General features: G+C 45.2%; 2 protein-coding genes across 4 annotated transcripts in view; one reads left to right on the plus strand and one right to left on the minus strand.

Moving 5' to 3' along the window:
* Positions 1 to 22,423, minus strand: part of LOC130267623 (aldo-keto reductase family 1 member C1-like) — a 92,114-nt gene extending 69,691 nt beyond the window's left edge. For 2 of the 3 annotated variants that reach the window (XM_056517660.1, XM_056517662.1), the window contains exon 1: positions 19,180 to 19,421. In XM_056517660.1, coding sequence (XP_056373635.1) covers positions 19,180 to 19,290 — 111 coding nt within the window. In that variant the 5' untranslated portion in view covers positions 19,291 to 19,421. Of the gene's footprint in view, positions 1 to 19,179; positions 19,422 to 21,841 lie in introns of those variants that run through there. The other variant, XM_056517661.1, reaches the window with a different exon arrangement.
* On the plus strand, positions 12,674 to 15,154 carry LOC130267612 (E3 ubiquitin/ISG15 ligase TRIM25-like). Its single transcript, XM_056517646.1, has one exon. It carries the CDS (start codon positions 13,253 to 13,255, stop codon positions 14,858 to 14,860), a length of 1,608 nt encoding a protein of 535 aa, XP_056373621.1. The 5' UTR covers positions 12,674 to 13,252; the 3' UTR covers positions 14,861 to 15,154.
* Positions 22,424 to 22,894: the final 471 nt, after the last annotated feature.

Raw genomic sequence — 22,894 nt, forward strand, 5'->3', positions numbered from 1 at the left:
GTTTTGCTATCCACATGTTTATTCCCTTTGTGTGTATTTGAACTAAACCAAAAAAAGGGAGGAAAAAAAAGCAAATTGGACATATTGTCACCAAACTGCAAAAATGGGCTGGACAAAATTATTGGCACCTTTAACTTAATATTTGGTTGCACACCCTTTGAAAAAAAGTAACTGAAATCAGTCACTTCCTATAAGCATCAATAAGCTTCTTACACCTCTCAGACGGAATGTTGGACCACTCTTCCTTTGCAAACTGCTCCCGGTCTCTCTTATTGGAAGGCGCCTTTTCCCAACAGCAATTTTAAGATCTCTCCACAGGTGTTCAATGGGATTTAGACCTGGACTCATTGCTGCCACTTCAGAACTCTCCAGTGCTTTGTTGCCATCCATTTCTGGGTGGTTTTTGAATTATGTTTGGGCTCATTGTCCTGTTGGAAGATCTCGGACACAAACCCAGCTTTCTGACACTGGGCTGTACAGTGTGACCCAAAATCCTAAACAATAAAGATATTTGAAGCTCAAGGTCTTTGGATAAGGAACACACTTGTTAGTTAAGATATATCAAATATTTATTAATTAGTTTCTATCAAACTGATAATCCGGGATCACAGGGCCCTTGTAAATCCACGGAGTCAGAAGATTTAAATAAAAAATATAAAATCATAAAATTCATATATATTAAATATAGAAATCAAAAAAAAAAATATCTATAGATGTATAAGACCACTGGAAATGATAGCAGCTATTTCAAATCGGCACTCTGGATAGTATTTGTTTATAGATAATGTCCATAGAAGTGCCAATGCAGTCCTAAAAGTATATCACAGTCTTTCACACTTATAAATGTCCTTTTATAACAGTTGAGTGGCAGTTGAGTAATATTCAGGTGTCTGTGACCTCAGAATTAGATACCGCTCTGTATGTCATATAGAGCAATTCTAGGATACTGTATTCCACAGCACTGGTTATTCGAATGCCGGCAGTAAATTCCAACTATGAGCATAGTATTAAAGAAGGTTTAGCTCACCGGTCCGGATGCAATTTTTCGGAGGTATAGTTACCGCTCCTTGCTTGTCCTCAGCGATGTCAAGCAGCCGTCTGTCCCCGCTCTCTGGCCTGAGAGCGCACCGCTGGAGTCTCTGCCGACTCCTATTAGCGCGGTGTTAGCAGATGGTGGGCGATGTACACAGGGACTGCAGCACTTGCAAGGCAGGTATTCCAGGTGGCGTCCTCGTGCAGGTAGCGCGCGCTCCCGGTCTCTGACCACGCGCTCAAGAAATGTCCGTGTGACAGCTGGTAATTGCTGTGGACTGCAAATGATAATAGTTCAGTGGTCTCATACGTCTCTTGGGGGGGTCGCCGGACGCGTTTCAGCACCCACTAGGTGCTTTCTTCAGCGGCTTAAATATATAGGTCCTGGGGGTCTCAAAGTATCTGTTATATAGGGTTGAGCTCCACCCTCCGTTCTGATGTCATACCAGAGTTGTAAACATTATAGTAGCTCACATCTTTATGAATGACTATGTATTCGGTGAGCCAGATTAAAGGGGAACACTTACTCTACGAGAATTAGAAACAGCAAGTGAACAAAAATACAAATAAAGATAAATAAAATGAAAAAAGAGCACTTATTCAGCACTCAAAAATCAATACATATAGAAATGGGAAAATATATAGAGAATAAAAAATAAAATATATAGATAGATAGTATGATGCAAAAAGTAGTAAATGGGATATATTACATAAATATCAGAAAAATCAGAACGCATATGTATAATTAAATAAATACCTATGTATGTGAGTGAATACATTTATAAATGTATATGGGAAGATATTACAAATATTAAAATTGTTCATATTAATGGTGAACTAATAAAAATCAATAAAAATTGAAAAATCTATAAAAATTGAAAAATTGATGACTAAATAGTTTCAAGAACCTCAGACTGTTCTAAACTGATATTTTAATAATAAAATAAAATACACCTATAGAGATGAAAATAGAAATAAATATGAATAACAAATTAATCAATGTAAAATAATGATGCACTGAATGGGACATGAATCAAATGTGTGTGTCCATTTCTATATTTAATATATATGAATTTTATGATTTTATATTTTTTATTTAAATCTTCTGACTCCGTGGATTTACAAGGGCCCTGTGATCCCGGATTATCAGTTTGATAGAAACTAATTAATAAATATTTGATATATCTTAACTAACAAGTGTGTTCCTTATCCAAAGACCTTGAGCCTCAAATATCTTTATTGTTTAGTACTTCTTTATCAGACACCTTAGGTACAGGTGTCAGTTTGAGTCGCCCGGGTCATTGTAGTGAAACTTTCTGCAGGAGCCTCTCCGTTCTTTACTATATTGTGTGACTCAAAATCCGTTGGTAATCCTCAGATTTCATGATGCCTTGCACACATTCAAGGCACCCAGTGCCAGAGTCAGCAAAACAACCCCAAAACATCATTAAAACTCCACCATATTTCACTGTAGGTACTGTGTTCTTTTCTTTGTAGGCCGCATTCCATTTTTGGTAAACAGTAGAATGATGTTGTTATGATTCGGCTAGCTGGATGTGGATCCACTGTGTCAGCGAGGGATTGGCGTGGACCGTGTCGGTGGACCGGTTCTAGGGTTGCTACTGGTTTTCACCAGAGCCCGCCGCAAAGCGGGATGGTCTTGCTGCGGCGGTAGCAACCAGGTCGTATCCACCAGCAACGGCTCAACCTCGCTGACTGCTGAGAAGGCGTGGGACAGAAGGACTAGGCAGAGGCAAGGTCAGACGTAGCAGAAGGTCGGGGCAGGCGGCAAGGTTCGTAGTCAATGAGGATAGCAGAAGATCTGGAACACAGGCTTTGGACAACACTAAATGCTTTCTCTGGCACAAGGCAACAAGATCCGGCCAAGGAAGTGCAGGGGAAGTGAGGCTATATGGACAGGGAGCAGGTGGAAGCTAATTGGACTGATTGGGCCAGGCACCAATCACTGGTGCACTGGCCCTTTAAATCTTAGAGCGCTGGCGTGCGCGCGCCCTAGAAAGCGGAGCCGCGCGCGCCAGAACATGACAGCCGGGGACCGGGACGGGTAAGTGGCTTGGGATGCGATTCGCGAGCGGGCGTGGGAAGTGGGAATGGGGAGGGGGGACATAGGGTGAAGCTTGTCACGGGGCAGAGTGTCACCAGGACGGGGGCTATGAGGAGGCACGGCACAGTCCTGATAGGCCTTGGGGAGACCAGGCACCGGAGGAGACACTGAGGCCTGACAGACGGGACTGGGAGCCGACGTTAGGCATTTCTTACGGCAAGCAGAACCCCAATTCTTGATCTTCCCGGTGGTCCAGTCAAGGGTGGGAGAATGATGCTGGAGCCATGGCAGACTGAGGAGGACTTCAGAGGTGCAGTTGGGCAGGACGAAAAATTCAATTTTCTTGTGATGCAGTCCAATGCTCATAAGCAAGGGCTCTGTTTGGTAACGCACAGTGCAGTCCAACTTAACTCCATTGACCGAAGAAATGTAGAGCGGCTTGACGAGACGGGTCACCGGGATGCAGAACTTATTCACCAAAGAGGCCAGAATCAAATTTCCAGAAGCACCAGAGTCCAAGCAGGCCACGGCTGAGAAGGAGGAGTTGGCAGAAGGAGAAATCCGCATGGGCACAGTGAGACGTGGAGAAGCAGCCTTTGTACCAAGAGACGCCACACCCACGTGAGCTGGGTGCGTGCGTGCGTTTCCCAGACATGGAGGACGAATAGGGCAATCCACCAAGAAATGTTCGGTACTGGCGCAGTACAGACATAAATTTTTATCCCTACGGCGAGTCCTCTCTTCATGGGTCAGACGAGACCGATCCACTTGCATAGCCTCCTCGGCGGGAGGCACAGGGGTAGATTGCAAAGGATACTGTGAGAGAGGTGCCCAGAGATCAAGGTCTTTTTCCTGGCGGAGCTCCTGGTGTCTTTCAGAAAAACGCATGTCAATGCAGGTGGCCAAATGGATAAGTTCTTGCAGGTTGGCAGGAATCTCTCGTGCGGCCAGTACATCCTTGATGTTACTGGATAGGCCTTTTTTAAAGGTCGTGCAGAGAGCCTCGTTATTCCAAGATAATTCGGAGGCGAGAGTACGAAATTGGATGGCGTACTCGCCTACTGAAGAATTACCCTGGACCAGGTTCAGCAGGGCAGTCTCGGCAGAAGAAGCTCGGGCTGGTTCCTCGAAGACACTACGGACTTCAGCGAAGAAGGACTGGACTGTGGCTGTGGCAGGATCATTGCGGTCCCAGAGCGGTGTGGCCCAAGACAAGGCCTTTCCAGACAGAAGACTCACTACGAACGCCACCTTAGACCGTTCTGTAGGAAATTGGTCCGACAACATCTCCATATGTAGGGAACATTGAGACAAGAAGCCACGGCAGAGTCTAGAGTCCTCATCAAATTTGTCCGGCAGGGACAAGCGGAGGCTAGGAGTGGCCACTCGCTGCGGAGGAGGTGCAGGAGCTGGCGGAGGAGATGGTTGCAGCTGTAGCAGTGGCAGAAGTTGCTGTAACGTGGCGGTCAACTGCGACAGCTGCTGTCCTTGTTGGGCAATTTGCTGCGATTGCTGGGCGACCACCGTGGATAGGTAAGCGAGACTTGGCAGCGGCACCTCAGCGGGATCCATGGCCGGATCTACTGTTAGGATTCGGCAGGCTGGAGGTGGATCCTCTGTGCCAGAGAGGGATTGGCGTGGACCGTGTCGGTGGACCGGTTCTAAGTTGCTACTGGTATTCACCAGAGCCCGCCGCAAAGTGGGATGGTCTTGCAGCGGCGGTAGCAACCAGGTCGTATCCACCGGCAACGACTCAACCTCTCTGACTGCTGAGATAGGCGCGGTACAAGGGATTAGACAAGAGCAGAGTCGGACCTAGCAGAAGGTCAGGGCAGGCAGCAAGGATCGTAGTCAGGGGCAACGGCAAGAGGTCTGGAACACTGGCTAGGGATACACAAGGAACGCTTTCACTGGCACAATGGCAACAAGATCCAGCCAAGGAAGTGCAGGGGAAGTGAGGTTATATGGACAGGGAGCAGGTGGAAGCTAATTGGACTGATTGGGCCAGGCACCAATCACTGGTGCACTGGCCCTTTAAATCTTAGAGCGCTGGCGCGCGCGCGCCCTAGAGAGCGGAGCCGCGTGCCAGAACATGACAGCTGGGGACCGGGACGGGTAAGTGGCTTGGGATGCGATTCGCGAGCGGGCGCGTCCCGCTATGCGAATCGCATCCCCATTGCGAATGTCAGTGCAGCGCTCCCGGTCAGCGGGTCTGACCGGGGCGCTGCAGAAGGGAGAACGCCGCGAGCGCTCCGGGGAGGAGCAGGGGCCCGGAGCACTCGGCGTAAGAGATGTGCTTTACCAAAAAGCTCTATCTTGGTCTCATCTGTCCACAAGACGGTTTCCAAGTAGGATTTTGGCTTACTCAAGTTCATTTTGGCAAAATGTAGTCTTGCTTTTTTGTCTGTGTCAGCAGTGGGGTCCTCCTGGGTGTCCTGCCATAGCGTTTTATTTCATTTAAATGTTGACGGATAGTTTGCGCTGACACTGATGCTCCCTGACAGCTTGTATGTCTTTGGAACTTGTTTGGGGCTGCTTATCCACCATCCGGACTATCCTGTGTTGACACCTTTCATCAATTTTTCTCTTCTGTCCACGCCCAGGGAGACTAGCTAAAGAGCCATGGGTTGCAAACTTCTTGATAATGTTGTGCACTGTGGACAAAGGCAAATCTAGATCTCTGGAGAGGGACTTGTAACCTTGAGATTGTTGATATTTTCCCACAATTTTAGTTCTCAAGTCCTCAGACAGTTCTCTTCTCCTCTTTCTGTTGTCCATGCTTAGTGTCGCACACACAGACACACAATGCAATGACTAAGTGAACTCTCTCCTTTTATCTGCTTTTAGGTATGATTTTTATATTGCCCACACCTGTTACTTGGCCCAAGTGAGTTTAAAGGTGCATCACATGCTTGAAACAATCTTCTTTTTCCACAACTTTGAAAGGGTGCCAATAATTTTGTCCAGTCCATTTTTGGAGTTTGGTGGCATTATGTCCAATTTGCTTTTTTACCCCCCTTTTTTGGTTTAGTTCCAATACACACAAAGGGAATAAACATGTGTATAGCAAAGCGTTATTGCAATCCTTTTCTGTGAGAAATACTTCATTTTCTAGAAAAATTACAGGGGTGCCAACATTTATGGCCATGACTGTATCTTATCATGAGCACAGGAACTTTTGGGACTGCACAACAGAGCAGTCAGGCTCCTCCCACCCATGTGACTGATCACATGGTAATGACATCACTGAAGTTGCTCTGCTATGCACACATAGTCTGTAGGTTACCTGGCAGCCTAGGAGTAGGTGACCCTGACTGCAGGGACCTAAGGGGTTAAGGAGGAGGTTGGGCAGTGTCCCTCCCATTTTTCCCTGTGGTAGAAGGTGGTTAGGCGGGTACGCCCAGGGGATATATTAAGCCATTCCTCCCCTGGGGCTTCCTTTTGGAAATCACTGGCATCTATGTAAAGTTGTGTCCGCAGAATGGCTGATGAGGTATGTGCTCCGGGAGCGGGTGCTGGCTGATCCGGGTGTCCTTTCTTGGGTGTTGGCTGAGCTGGGTGGCCCTGCCACTGCATCTCCTGTCCCTGTGGTTGTGGAGCCGGCCGGCTCTGCTATGTCTGAGGGAGGTTGCCGTACCTCCCGGTTTTCATGTCCTCCTGCCTGGCTAAGTCCTAGCCCTCCCAGGGCTTCTGCTAGTGGGAGGAGGGGACGCACAGCCAATCCGGGGTGTCTGGGTCAGCAGCCGTGCGCAGACCCGGTGCCTGTTAGTTGTTCAATGAAGGGCATTGGAGATTTCTCAGCTTGTGTAAATACAAGCACGAGTGTTCCTCCTGTGGCAGAGGACATACAGCAGTGCGCTGTCCGCGGGCCCCAAAGCAGTCTGTCCGGTCTCAGCCCACGGCTGCAGGGAAGGACCCCGATGAACGTGGCCGTGATGGCCCCATGGTTGGACCAGTAACCCAATAGGGAGGATGCTGCAGTTTTGTCTAATGGTTTTCTTTTTTATACAGTTTGTTTTAGGAAATTTGTGGACAATTTAAAATCGACTAGGGAACATCCTGAAGTATTGTGGGATAGGTTTGGTAAGGAGGTTGCCTTGGGATGTTTCATAGGTCCTTTTGTTTCCCCTCCTTTTTCAAACTTGCGGGTGTCACCGCTGTGCCAAAAAAGAGGTGGGAAAGTTTTGACTTATTCACCACCTTTCGTATCTGAAGGGTTCCTCAGTGAACGATGGTATTCCGAAGGAGGATACCTCTGTGCCGTATGCCTCTTCTGACTGGGCGGTGGCCCTGTTTAGGGGGGATGGTGAATCGGTCCTGATGGCTAAGTCCAATATAGAGTCGGCTTTTTATTTGTTGTTGGTTCATCCGGAATGTTATCACCTGTTGGGATGTCGTGTGGATGGTCAGTTTTATTATGATGTGTGTTTGCCCATGGGCTGTTCGATTTCGTGTCACTACTTCGAAATGTTCAGTACATTTTGGGAGTGGGTGGTGCGATTTGAGACGGGCAGTGTTTCTATTATCCACTACTTGGACAATTTTTTGTTTGTGGAGAGTTTACTTTTGTTGGTGGAGAGTTTTTGTGGGGTGCGCAAGGTTACACTCCGACACCTGCAGCTTTTGTTGGGTCATCTGGTTTTTGACTCTAGGGTGATGCCTATGGGCCGGGTTTTTTCTAGGAGGTTGTCTTTGGCCACAAAAGGCGTGTTTTTGCCTGGACATCATATTCGCATTTCCAGGCAAATGCGTTCAGACGTTTTAGTGTGGAGGGAGTTTTTGAGGTACAATGGGCACACTTGTTGGCAGGCTGCTGAGTTGTCGAATGTTGAGCTTCAATTGTTTACGGATGCGGCTGGCTTCTGTGGTTTTGGGGCTTTTTCCAGGGGTGAGTGGTGTGCAGAGGCGTAGCCTGCGGAGTGGAGGGATCGTGGCTTGTGCCGTAATCTTACGTTTTTTGAACTGTTTCCTATGGTTGTTGCTGTGGAGTAAGAATCAGCAGGTTTGTTTTTGAGTGGTGTGCATTGGATTAATGTTTTGTCCTCTTCCTCTCTTCCTGTGTTGTCTCTGATTTGGCATTTGGTCCTTTGTTGTTTGGAGTTGAATATTTGGTTCAGATCTCGCCATGTTCCGGAGGTTAACAACGTTATTGCTGATGCTCTTTCTCGTTTTCAGTTCCAGGAGTTTCAGCGACTTTGTCCGGAAGCAGTGTTGGAGGGACTCCCATGCGGAATTGGTGACCGACGCCTGATGCTGTTGATCGAATCTTCGGTGGCGGCCCACCTGGACCAGACATGGTAAGACGTGGAAGGAATGATGGTCGGTGGCTAATGGGCGTGATGTGGCTGCGAGTGTGGCTGACATTTTGTCTGCTATGATTGATTACTTGCTGTCTCTGCGCAATGCTAATATTTCTGCTGTGGTTGCACAGCGGTGTATGGCGGGGGTGAGTTTTCATTTTAAGTTGTTGGGATGGGATGATGTGACTAAGAGGTTTTTGATTTTGCAGGCTTTGAAAGGTTGGCAGCGCACGCATGTGCGGCAGGAGACTAGGAGACCTGTTTCCTACTCCTTCTTGGTGTATCTGTTGTCTGTTCATCGCCTTTTGAATCTGTTCTGTATTCTGCTGCCTTTTGTGTTGCGTTTTTTGGTGCGTTGTGGGTTGGTGAGCTGGTCCCAGTGTCTAAGACCAGTACTGGTGGTTTGTTATGGGAGGACGTTGTGTGTTCTAACAGGGTTTTACAGCTGCGTATACGGCAATCTTAGACTGATCAGGGGGGTAAGGTGCCTGGGTGCGCATGGAGGCGTTGGATGGGGACGCGTGCCCTGTTCGGGCTGTTGAGGATTTTTTGAAGGTTAGGGATTCTGGGGCACATTTTTTTGCGCATGCTGACAGTTTGCCTTTGACGAGATATCAATTTCAGGTTGTGTTCAAGCGATGCTTGGGCTTGGTAGGTGCCCCGGTGTCTGAGTTTGGTATGCACTCTTAAGTATTGGTGCTGCTACTGGGGCTTCGAGGGCGGGCCTTTTGGTGGCTGCTATTCAGCGCATTGGGCGCTGGCGCTCAGACTGTTATGCGGGTTATGTACGTCCAGAACTGTTGCTCTGACTTTATTTCTTTTTCAGATCCTCCAATGGCCACGGTTTTCTTCCTGGGGCATTCCTATTTCCACGAGGCGGCGCAGAGAGCAGATTGTCGGCCCGGTGGTAGATCCCTGGGTTGTGGTAATGTCGCCGCGTATTGGCGTGGCATTCTGAGTATGAGCTGGCCAAGGGTTCTGACGGAGGCAGTTGACATTGCCAGGATGGTCCGTTCTGGTGTGATACTGGTCATTCACGCTGGTGGGAATGACATTTGTTATTCCAGAGTTCGGGATCTAATTACGGTGATGAAGGCTGATGTGGAACGGCTTTCAAGTTTTTTCTTGGAGCTCGTCTTGGTGTGGTCCGAGATAGTGCCCCAGGTCACCTGGCAAGGTGCCCGTAATGCCGAAGCTATTGAGCGGTCTCGCCGCTTGGTAAATTTGAGGATGGCCCAGTTTGTGAGATCTAAGGGCAGGGTGTTGGTCCGTCATCAGGAGCTGGAGGGTGACAACAAGCGGTTTATGATACCGGATGGGGTCCACCTCAATTGGGCTGGATATATTTCTGTCAGGCTTGCAGGATGGTCTGGATCAAGTGTTCTTCCTTTTCGGTGGCGGTCGGAGCACCGTGTAGGGGTACACGGGCTCCTCAGTGGCCTGGAGAGTGATGACCCGACGACAGGCATACCGCTTCAGCAGAAGTAGCAGGTTGATTTAAATTTATAGGATATTCAGGTTAACTGCAATACAGTTGTTATGTGGTTATTTATATAATAGATATATAATAGATGAGCTGTGACCACCACCCAGTCCAGTTAAAATGGATTTCGTGTTTTGTTATTATTTGATAGAAAAGGGAAGGGCACATGGTTATGGGGATATAAAGGGTTTGTTCTCTGCAGTCTGATTTGCAGCAGTTTCGATACCTTTATAGAAGTAGTGCAGTGAAAAATAACTTATCCCCTCTCATACGGGAGTCCATCCCTCACATGTCTAAACCTTGGCAACAAAAGTGAGTACATTCGTAAGTGGAAATGTCTGAATTGGGCCCAAATTGTCAATATGTACGGTACAGACTTTGCGCTACCCCACCTTCCATTTGAGGATGCCCAACAGATGCTTAACAGGGTTTAGGATCTAGTCAGATGCTTGGCCAGTCCATCACCTTTACTCTCAACATCTTTAGCAAGGCAGTGGTGGTCTTGGAGGTGTTTGGAGTCCTTATCTTGCTGGAACACTGCCCTGCGGCCCAGTCTCCAAAGAGAGGGGATCATGCTCTGCTGCAGTATGTCACAGTACATGTTGGGATTCATGGTTCACTCAATGAACTGTAGCTCCCTAGTGCCAACAGTACTCATGGAGCCACAGACCATAACACTCCCATCACCATGCCTGACTGTAGACAAGGCACATTTGTCTTTCTACTTGTGGTGGCCCAGTATGGGAGTTGTTACCCTGTACCCTTGCTGCCCTGTCAGGCAGCCTCCCTTCAGTGTCCCCTGGGCCCCCCTTGCACCTGTTCCCCATGTACATATGGTTACCATGTATTATACTGTGAGTTTAAGACTGTTTAACATGTGAGTTGTCACGTGGTTGTTAACCAGAAGGTTTCAGTGTCCAGGTGACTTAAGGGTGACTAATGGGACCCAACCAGAGTCTCCCCAATAAAAGCCCTGGGAGGAGTCTCTTTTCTCTCTTAGTCTTTGTTGAGGTCCAGTCAAGTCGTGCCTAAGCGTGTGTTCAGAGTCATAGGAGTCCTCAAGTCCAGTCTACAGACAAAAACTACAAACCTGCAAGTAAGCCACAGTCACAGTCTTGTCAGTCACAAGTCAGTCAAGTCAAAGTAATCTGTCTAGTCAACGTGGCCTGCACTAAATTGTCCACCTCTACTACAAGTGCCAGCAAGCCCTTAAGGTCTCTGAAGTCACTGGTCACCTCCGTGGGCCTGGCTTAACTGTATAGACTTTTCCACCTGTCTACCCTCAGTAAAGCTACTGTTGTCCGTAACTTGGCGTGGGAGTCTTTATTGCCCCCATGCCTAACCCAGGATCCGGCGCTATACCTTCGGGTGGTATTGAGGATAAACCACGCCCTGGTGTCACAAATACAAGGGGTTAATGCCATCTGCCCCTAGGGTAATTTAATCTGCACTTTGCATCACACCCTCTACCACATACTCCTCACCTGGTTGCCTCCATATACACTTGACACCATCTGAACCAAATAAGTGTATCTTGGTCTCATTGGTTCCAGTAATCCATGTCCTTAGTCTGCTTGTCTTCTGTAAACTTTTTGTGGGCTTTCTTGTGCTTCATCTTTAGAAGAGGATTTCTTCTGAGACTACCAAATTTATGCAGTGTGCGGCGTATGGTCTGAGCACTGACAGGCTGACCCCCACCTCTTCAACCTCTGCAGCAATGCTGGAAGAATACATATATCTATTTTCCAAAGACAACCTCTAGATATGACGCTGAGCTTGTGCAGAAAACTTCTTTTGTTGACCATGGCGAGGCTTGTTCTGAGTGGAACCTGTCCTGTGAAACCACTGTATGGTCTAACCTACCATGCTGCAGCTCAGTTTCAGAGCATTGTATAGCAGCAATTCTTTTTTTCAGACCCTCATAGAGTTCCTTGTCATAAGTTCCCATGTTGAACATCCAATGACCAGTAATAGAGAGTGTCAGAGTGATAACACCAAATTTAAGACACCTGCTCCCCAGTCACACTTGAGACCTTGTAACACTAATGAGTCACATTACATCGGGTAGGGTAAATAGTTAATTAGGTTGAATTTGGACATTTCCACTTAGGGGTTTACTCACTTTTGTTGCCAAGGTTTAGACATTAATGGCTGTGTGTTGATTTATTTTGAGGGGACACAACATTGTTATACAGGCTGTGCACTCACTACTTTACATTGTAGTAGAAAGCCATTTCTTCAGTTATAAAGATATGAAGTATCTACTTTCATCCAAGTGCCAGAATTTGTCTCGTACTCTTGCATCGCGGAGGATTGTATTGCCGAGCACCATGGATGGGTGAGCTAATTACACAGTAAGGAGGTGATCTCAAACACCAATAGCTGTTAACGTTACAGTATTTATAAAGCATGGATAATCATTTTACTCCAGACCCCACAATACAAGCTCCAGCTATGCATTTTGAAAAGGTCCTCACCTTAGAGCTGTCCTAGGAATGTTAAAGACTATGGGGTCATGTATTATCAGGGAGGTTCTGGTGCTCCACGTTTTTACTTATGTCACACCTGGTCGGCAAGTATGATGATATATGCTCATTTTAATACATGCAGACTAATATTAAGGTGTGGGTTTAGTTCCCAGATTCATATAATGGATTTTTTTAAAGGTGACAATGATCTTTTATTTCAGTGTTTTCCTATGTACCACTAATAAATCCTGACTGTTACTTTTTTAACAAATCTGTTTTTATTAAACATAAATCAAGTGCAAAACAGATAACTGCATTCGTTTGTATATGTACACTACAATAGGAAGATCAAATGTAGAGTGCGAGGGAGGGTTGTACAAGTTACAAAGGGTACATGGTAGGCATTGCATAGAAGATTGCGAGGAGGGACAATCCGTTCGAACGCGTCACGTTTGAGAGAGTGCTATCAGTTAGTTCATCTAGTCAAGATATTTTACTTAGTTTATCCAACCATTGAGCTTTGGGTGAGGGGGGTTCTGACTCCACAGAAGAGGGATGAGGGTTTTAGCAGCTGCTACCATTTGTGTAGGTAAGAATGTAATAGTTGGTTGAAGTGCAGATGTCAGTAAAGAACATTAAAGAGCTGTGGACAGAGAGACATTCCTGACTATTACTTTAAGAATCTTTAACTGAAAGTAATAACCTGACTCTTTTAGATGTGATCAGAATGTAGGCCCTAAATATACAACAGATAGAATATATGACTATGAGAAGTGTCCATGAACAGGTTAATAGTGACTAAACTTGTGCTGTTCAGCCCTGCCCTGAGTAAAGTATAAAATTTGCCCTTTGGTTTCTGAGCGTCAGAGATTTGTTGTTTTGTCTCCCTCTTCCTGGGTCAGCCATGGCGTCTGCTGCTCTGAGAGACGAGCTGGACTGTTCCATCTGTCTGATCACTTATAAAGATCCTGTAATGCTGAGATGTGGACACAACTTCTGCCGGGTCTGTATTGATCGTGTGCTGGATACACAGGACCAGTCTGGACTTTATTCCTGTCCTGAATGCAGAGAAGAGTTTCAGGAGCGGCCGACACTGATGAGGAACATCGCTCTGAGGAACATAATGGAGAACTTTCTGGTTACTCGTCCAACACCGACAGAACCCGGAATCTTCTGCACTTACTGTGTGGACTCTCCTGTACCTGCTGTGAAATCCTGTCTGCTGTGTGAGGCTTCTCTGTGTGATAAACATCTAGGATTTCACAGCAAGACACCAGAACATGTCTTATCTGAGCCCAGAACTTCTCTGGAGAACAGGAAATGTTCTGTCCATAAGAAAATCCTGGAATATTACTGCACTGAGGACGCTGCTTGTATCTGTGTGTCCTGTGGATTGGCTGAAGAACATCGGGGACACCAGGTGGAGATGATGGATGAGGCCTCTGAGAAGAAGAAGAAGAAACTAAGAAATGTTCTTCAGAAACTGATCAAAAAGAGAGAGGAGACTGAGGAAAGAGTCCGGAGTCTGGAGGAGCGCAGGAGAAAAGCTCAAGAAAAATCATCTGAAGATGCGGAGAGAGTCACTGCCCTGTTTATAGACATGAGGAGACGGCTGGACGACCTGGAGAAGAGGGTCCTGAGTGCGATCTCCAGGCAGGAAAAGGAAGAGTCACTGTCACTGTCTGCTCTGATCCATCAGCTGGAAATAAAGAAGGACGAGCTGTCCAGGAAGATGAGACACATTGAGGAGCTGTGTAACATGGCGGATCCACTGACTGTCTTACAGGATCCAGACACAGGTAACTTGTGTGATCCTGAGGAGGGGGAAAGGGATGACGACACAGGGGGACATGATAAGGCACATGATGTAGATGATCTGGATGTGACTGTGATCTCAGACACATTCCACACATTATGTGACATAATATCAGGTATAAGGAGCGGGATCTATGAGGAGGATCCTACAGACATATTACTGGATGTAAACACAGCTGGTAATTATCTCCTTATATCAGACGACCTGAAAACTGCAACCGAGACAGAAGAGAAGCAGAATCGTCCAGAAACAGCAGAGAAATTCCAGGATTATCCACAGGTGATGAGCAGAAGGAGATTTACCTCAGGACGACATTACTGGGATGTGGAGATCAGTAGATCAGGATGGAGGAGGGTGGGGATGTGTTATCCCAGTATAGACAGGAGGGGAGATCAGTCAGTCGTTGGAAATAATAACAAGTCCTGGGGTTTGTTGAGGAATTGGAATAATTATCAGTATTATGTGATACATGACAGTAAACAGATCTGGTTACCTCACAATATCTCCATTGATAGATTCAGGATCTGTCTGGATTATGAGGCCGGGCAGCTGTCCTTTTATGAGCTGTGTGACCCCATCAGACACTTACACACCTTCACCACCACCTTCACCGAGCCCCTTCATGCTGCATTATGGGTAGAGGGAGGTTCTATAACAATATTAGGGGGAGACAGGAACTGGAAGAAACCATCATAATAAGAAAACTGCTTAAAGAAACCAAGATCCTGATTGGTGGATAATTTAGCCAATGGGATGAATGAGGAGGCAGGGCTACAGGGGATGATTGCTACATGGCAGCCGTCCCTATGACTAGATCACATGGTCTCATTGATTGACACATTTCTACATATTGGGGCAATCAGGTGTTTAGAGGATTATTTCTGCGTTAATAATATTAAAGGGGATTTCACGGGGTAATATTGTCTAAGACCAAAGGGTAGAAATTCATATCCCCCATACTCATAGTGCCCCCTCTAAAGCTTCTACAGTAACCAGCGCTGTAAATATAGTGCCGCCATAATGTTTCCTCTATTCTGTACATAGCACCATAATAATGTCTGCCCAAGTGCTCCATATAATTGTGTTATAGATATAGGATCAGCTCAATGGCAAATATAAAATGATGCTATTAGCGGGAGTGTGCGAGAGATTGTTTCACAGGTATCCAAGCTAGATCCATAGATCAGATACACATCAGTATCACAAGGTGAGGGGTAAATATGATGTGTTACAATATTAATCCAATGTCCCTACAGACGTTCCTAACACTCACAGCTGACTGAGCACACGCTATCTATTCTAATACTCTGCATGTGTATGGAAAAGTCTATAGAGGTAATTCCATATATGTATACACAAAAGCAATAAATCTACATTTCTATAATAAAACTTGGGAGTCCTCCTGCCATTACCTGAATAAGAATTAACCCCTTAATAACTCAGCCTGTTTGGGCTTCAGGACGCTGATAATTTTATTTTTTTGTATGACAACCAGAAAAATGGAAAAAATGCAAAAAGGGGATTGGCACTGAATATGCCACTGTTGTAAATGCAACAATAATGGTATGTGGACAATAGGTGGAGAGGAAGTATGCATATCCCAATTCGGATCCCGAGAGGTGCTTCACGGAAACAGACAATATTATAAGTATCTAGATACCAAGGGATTCGAAAACGGAGCACTCACCCAGTACATGTCCCTTAGGGTCGGCTGGTCCTCAAACGGGGTGTTCGGCAGGTAGGCAGCAGATGGAACGGGGGGAGCTCAGACGCTGGACACTCTGTGGCCGGCGTCTGAGCTCCCCCTGTTCCATCTGCCGCCTCCCTACCGAACACCCCGTTTGAGGACCAGCCGACCCTAAGGGACATGTACTGGGTGAGTGCTCCGTTTTTGAATTCCTTGGTATCTATATAATTTTCTTTTTTACATTTCCATTTTTTCTCCTCGTCTTCTAAGAGTCGTATCTTTGTTGTGACACCTTTAATTTTACCATGAAATGTAGAGGAAAAACTGGGAAAAAAAATCACTTGAATTTTATAAAAAGCTGCACTTTTGCAACTTTTGGGGGGTTTCGTTTTCATGCAGTGCACTTTATGGTACAACTGACGTTCTCTTTACTATGTGGGTCAATACAATTACAACTATACCCATATTTACATAGCTTTTGTTTTATTACACTTTTTTTTTTTAGGAAAGTTAAACGTAATTTTTTTTTACAAAATAAATATGCTTAATACTGTCATATTCTGACTCCTATGTGTTTTTTTTTATTTTTATTATTTTCTTGCCTAAGGGGCTGTATGAGGGTGTGCTGTGATCTGTCATTTTTAAGGGGAAGGGGGTTTATGCTGTGCTGTCAGGAACTGTCCAGAGTAGGAGCAAATCTCCATAGCGAACCTCTCCTGCTCTGGACAGTTCCTGACACAGACAGAGGTGTCAGCTGAGAGCACTGTGGTCAGACAGGAAATAAATTCAAAAAGAAAAGAGCTTCCTGTGGATCATACAGCAGCTGATAAGTACTGAAAGGATTAAGATTTTTAAATAGAATTTACAAATCTGTTTAACTTGCTGGAATCAGTTGATTTAAAAAAAAATATATAATAATAATAATAATAATAATAATAATAATTTCCAACGGAGTACCCCCTCTAAATGGCTGACATCAGTGTCCAATCACGATGATGTCTGTCATTGACCTGAGTACCAGTTGCTGATAGCAGCCATCACTCACTGTCTATGAAGTGAGGTCAGCTCCTGATCTTGCTTCAGAACCACATGACATAAATTTTCAGTACGGTGCACCAAGGCACAGGTACATCGTAGGTCATTAAGGGGTTAAAAACTTTTAGGTGAGTGCTGGTGGGATTCCATTGACAGCCCTGGAATCACATTTCTATCAGAGACTCCACCCTATTTGCCAGGAAGAATAATGCAGCATGGAAGGTGATTCTCTCCACCAATAGGAAAGACACCGCATCGGAACCCAAAGATCCTCTTAAAGCGTACCCGTCAGATCCAACAAAATTTTTTTTGTAATATATCACTCAGTACCTAATCCTGACCATGCACATGTAATTTTTATGTGTCTAGCACCTTTATTTATTTATTACACTTTTAATTGAGCTCACTAGTCTGAATTCCTCTCAAAGGAAGGGGGCATGGCCTCACTGCGCAGGTCTCCGCCCCCCTCCCTCAGTATGCTGTCTGCTCACATCTCCCCTAGCATTTGCAAAACTACAACTCCCAGCTTGTCCTCACTGACAGTATCGGGACACAAGCTGACTGTGGGAGGATTTTTCCTCCAGCTCTGAACCCTGCACTCACAGCTGTCAATCATGAAGTGTGTCCATGACATAGGTGATGACGCATGGACACAGCAGGACTAGTATGTGTCCAAGCAGGCAGGGGGGCAGTTGTTTGACTGGCTTTTTCAGTATGAAATACTGAAAAATTTCTAATGAAAGCAATTGCAATACCTATTAGTTATATTAGTTATACATGATTTACAACATATTAAAAGTTTTTGTATCTGACATTGCCCATTTAAGTAACTTGGGTCCTTTGGGTGCTGCAGGTGTCAGTCATGTAATGGATCTGGTAAAAGGCTTACGCTGAAATGTGCGCAGGGGCTGTCATTCTCCTTGGCTCCACTTGTGATCCATCTGGTAATGCTCTTGCACTTTGTTCTCCTCTTTTACATCCTGCACAAGCTCTTTATACTGAGTATTGGAGTAGAGCTTTGTAGTTGTACCTAGTCCATGATATTATTATGACACGTCGGTCGCTGTTTATCTGCAGCTCCATCGGTATAATCATTGTCTGCTCACGATTCATAACTTTTTGCCCACTGGGAGTGGTGTGAACACCTTCCTATCTGTCGCTAATATCCGTTCTTTATTACTAAAAATCTATTTATAAATGACTTGTGATCTGTAATAACTATTTTCTGTAGGTTCTGTATATTCTTATGTGGTCGTCGCTATCTAATATTTATGTAGGTTACAGGGGTGCAGTGATATACCTTTAACTCCACTATATACAGGCTGTGCACTATATACACACTGTGCACATAGGTTGTACTATGACGGATATGGCAGAGCGTTGTTTACTCCTGGTATTTTATTTTTTGTCGATATCACGTCGTACAGCGCCTTCTGTTTCGTCCAGCACAACTTCATGTTGTGTTTCATTACGCTGACTTGGTCATGTGATCATCAATTAGTCTCTGAAAAAGTTACATTAGAGGAAGTAAAGTCCTGGATCAGCTGACTTCCTGGGAACTACAGGATGACATCACCAGCCAGCTTTCTAAGAAATTGCATCATAACTGCATGTATTGTGAACTGACCCAACCCCTTATGCATTTGAGCTGTTTAGACTTCTTGTTGCTGGAGTCTAGCCAGGTGATCAGGTTGGTCTCATGAGGTGAATGGCAGTGATTAGAATCCACCCGCTCTTCCTACAAAACCAGAGGATTCATGGGAAATGTAGGCAGCATTAGGAAATCATTTCAGTGATGGAATTGCAATCAGTATGCCTGCCACATCAGCTAATACAGGTTAGCACAAGGCATACACAAGAACCTCTACATTCTTCTCTATTAAAAGTCTATGCTGCACTATACAGTGGTCAGAGCTGGTTTTAGACCTTGTGTGGCCCCTGGCAAAATTAAAAGTAGGACCGCAAAATCTGAAATTTCAAGTCAGTCACATTTAGTTAATTCAAGAGGCGGCATATCAGGAGTGTTACTAAAAGACCAGGGGCACCAGTCACAGGGCATATGTTCCCCTAGACTAGTGTTTCCCAGCCTTTTTAAGGCCTAATGCTGCCACCACCCTTTTCCCACATATCAGGGGAGTGGTTAAGGGGACCATGTCCCCCAGACACAGGGAGGAATCTGTCACCTGTGCTAAACAATCTTCCTTTCAATGCTTTACAACACAGGGTTTAAAGAAGAAGTATCATGGACCAAGTCACATTTTTTTTTATATCATGTGAAAGTGCATCAGCTCACCATTCTGACAATCTGCTCCTCATGTATCTCACCCTCTCCCTTCTCCTGCCATCCTCTCTGAAAGATCAGTACTTCCTGGTAAATGGAGGTCCCTGACTTCCTGTCTCCCATAATGCCTTTTCAGTTCATCACAGAAGTAGCCCAGCCTAGACCAGTGCTTCCTAACCAGGGTGCCTCCAGCTGTTGTGAAACTACAATTCCCAGCATGCCTGGGAGTTTTAGTTTGGCAACAGCTGAAGGCACCCTGGTTGGGATACACTGACCTAGACACTGATCACTTTCCTAACAGCAGGCTCAGTGTTTCCCCTCCCCCTGCTTCTATTCTCAGGACATCGTTCTTTCAGACTGACCTGCTGTCAGATTGTGATCAGTGCAGGGGAAAGCAGGGATCTCCCCCTCCCCCTCTGCTTCTTCTCGGGACATTGGGACATCGTTCTTGCTCTTATAAACACTGAGCTGGCTGTCAGATGCTTCCCTGCCGAGGAGATGAAGACGCTTGCTCAGCTCACTGGGGCTTCTATGATTGGCTGAAGCTGCACATGGGAGGTTCCCTTGCCGTGCACAGAGCTGGCTAAGCTGCAGAACTATGGGAAATTGTGACATCACGGCCCCCAGCATAATGCAGCTCAATGGGGGGTCGCAAGTCATCAGAACAGGGAGCTGCTGAACTTCCTCTCTGAACAAAGAAGCTAGAAAAACAGGTTTTACTTACAAGATGGGTGAAGTCAGTGATTTACAAAGTGATAGAACTTTTGCTTCTGCATTTAAAACACAATACTTTTTCTACATGGGACTTCTCCTTTAAGGACCTTCCTGTGAGTCACTTGACAGGTGTGCACAGGAAGAGGACAGGCATGAAATCTGTGTACATAAAGGATGATTGTGTGTGTAAGTATGTTTTACCCTCTTGTTACATCTAGAGCTGCACTCACTATCCTGTTGTTAAGGACGTAGGGCGTACCTGTACGCCCTACGCCTGGTCTCGGTATATAAAACGGGGTCACGCCATGACCCCGCGTCATACCGGGTCGGTCCCGGCGGCTAAAGATAGCTGGGACCCTGGGCTAATAGCGTGCGGCACCGATCATTGTGCCGCGCGCTATTAACTCTTTAGAAAGCTTCCCGGCAGCTCAGTCGGTCTGATCGGGACCATCGCGATAAAATAGCGATGTTCAGATCAGCTAGCACGCGAGCGGAGGTCCCCTTACATTGCTCTGTCGCGTCCGATTGGCGATTCATTGCTCCAAGCCTGAGAGCCCCTATGGGAGCTATAACACTGCATAAAAAAAGTGGAAAAAAAAGTTAATAAAGGTCATTTAACCTCCTCCCTAATAAAAGTTTGAATCACCCCCCTTTTACCATTGAAAAAAACAAAAAAAAACTGTGTAAATAAAAATAAACATATGTGGTATTGGGGAAATGTCCGAATTATAAAAATATATCGTTAATTAAACCGCTCGGTCAATGGCGTATGCGCAAAAAAATTCCAAAATCCAAAATAGCATATTTTTGGTCACTTTTTATATCATGAAAAAATGAATAAAAAGCGATCAAAAAGTCCAATCAATACAAAAATGGTACCGATAAAAACTTCAGATTTGCCATCATACCGGCCCGCACGCAGAAAAAAAAGTTATAGTGGTCAGAAGATGAGAATTTTTAACGTATAAGTTTTCCTGCATGTAGTTATGATTTTTTTCAGAAGTACAACAAAATCAAACCTATATAAGTAGGGGATCATTTTAATCGTATGGACCTACAGAATAGTCAGGTGTCATTTTTACCGAAAAATGTACTGCGTAGAAACGGAAGCCCCAAGAATTACAAAATTGTGTTTTTTTCTTCAACTTTGTCGCACAATGAATTTGTTTTCCATTTTGCCGTGGAATTTTTGGTAAAATGACTAATGTCACTGCAAAGTAGAATTGGTGGCGCAAAAAATAAGCCATAATATGGAATTTTATGTGCAAAATTGAAAGCGTTATGATTTTTAGAAGGTGATGAGGAAAAATTTAAAATGTAAAAACAGAAAAACCCTGCGTCCTTAAGGGGTTAAATCATGTCTTATCCTCCAGTCACTTCCAGATCTGCACTCACTATTCTACAGTTACATCACTTATTATCCTCCAGTGACTTCCAGAGCTGCACTCACTATTCTGCAGTTACATCATGTATTATCCTCCAGTCACCTCCAGAGCTGCACTCACTATTCTGCTGTTCCATCATGTCTTATCCTCCAGAGCTGAATTCACTATTCTGCTGTTACATCATGTATGTCCTCCTGTCAGTTCTAGAGTTGTACTTCCTATTCTGCTAAAGTGGTGGTAAAACAAACCAAATCTTTTGGTAAACGAATATAGCTACATTATATGTACAAGACAGGGACTGGTAAGAGTGTGTGTGGGGATGGGGGCCCAGGTACTCCTTCAGTATGGTGCCCCAAAGTTTCTGATAGCGTTCCTTTTACCTCACAACTTTACTTCACATCATTACCTCTTATCATTATCTCGCATTATTACCTCACAACTTTACTTCACATCATTACCTCACAACTTTACTTCACATCATTACCTCATATCATTATCTCACATCATTACCTCACAACTTTACTTCACATCATTACCTCACAACTTTGCCTCACATTTTTACCTCACATCTTTACCTCACAGGCAGTGCTGCCATCAGGGGCCCGGGCAAGTTTAAAAATATAAGGGGCCCGTTGCTGCCACCACCATCCTCCACATATCAGGGGCGTAGTTAAGGGGACCATGTCCTACAGACACAGGGAGGAATCTGTCACCTGTGCTAAACAATCTCCCCTTCACCTCCATACAACACATGGGTTAAGGACCTTCCTGAGCGTCACATGACCTCACAGGTCCTTCAACCATGTGAACAGGAAGAGGACAGACAAGTAAGACTTTACCTCACAACTTACACTCTGGGATAGAGGAAAATGCGGCTTGTGCCTCACTGGGTGAGGAGACTCCGGGAAGACACCAGAGGCCATATTAACTCTTTATAAAGGATTCATAGAGACATTTCCCTCAGGAGGATGAACCTAGTGTCTCCAGCAACAAAGATGTCACCTCATCCCCATCTACAGCCACAACAACAGAGGCCCCAGTGGGGGCTGAGGAGAATCCTTGTGGTGATGAAGATGGAGGACGCGCCTCACCAGATCCGCAAGAGATGGAGAAGAAGGAAAAGAGGTTTTCATGAAGAGAAAAACAAATTCTTATTGAGGAGGTAATGTGTGTAATGTCTGATTTATATATGTGTAAAAGTGTCTTACATCTGTCATACAGATTCATGGCTGCCACCTATAGAGGTTATCAGGATTAGAAAAACAGTGCCACCCCTGTCCTCAGGTGGTTTGTGGTATTGCAGCTCATTTCATTTGGACCCAATTTATAATACCACACAAGTATAGATGTGGCACAGTTTTTGACAGAAACTTGCTCTTTTTTTGTTCCCTATTACCCCATACCCCCTCATGCCTCATGCCCAAGCATTCTTTTATCATTTTTCCATCTTGGTCTTCCAAAAATTTAATTTAATTTTCCAGTAATAAAGCCTTGTGAGGGATTGTTCTTTTGCATGAAAAGTTTAATTTTTAATGCCACCATTTTGGGGTTCATATATCATATTGTTTAATTTTTGTTGTCTTTTTTATGTTGTGGAAATACAAAAAAAAAAAAGATTTTGTCATTAC

The sequence above is a fragment of the Hyla sarda genome, chromosome 4 (genome assembly GCF_029499605.1).
Source record: "Hyla sarda isolate aHylSar1 chromosome 4, aHylSar1.hap1, whole genome shotgun sequence".
NCBI classification, from domain to species: domain Eukaryota; kingdom Metazoa; phylum Chordata; class Amphibia; order Anura; family Hylidae; genus Hyla; species Hyla sarda.

Coding starts and splice junctions, on each gene's coding strand:
- LOC130267612 (XM_056517646.1), top strand. CDS start 13,253: ATGGCGTCTGCTGCTCTGAGAGACGAGCTGGACTGTTCCATCTGTCTG.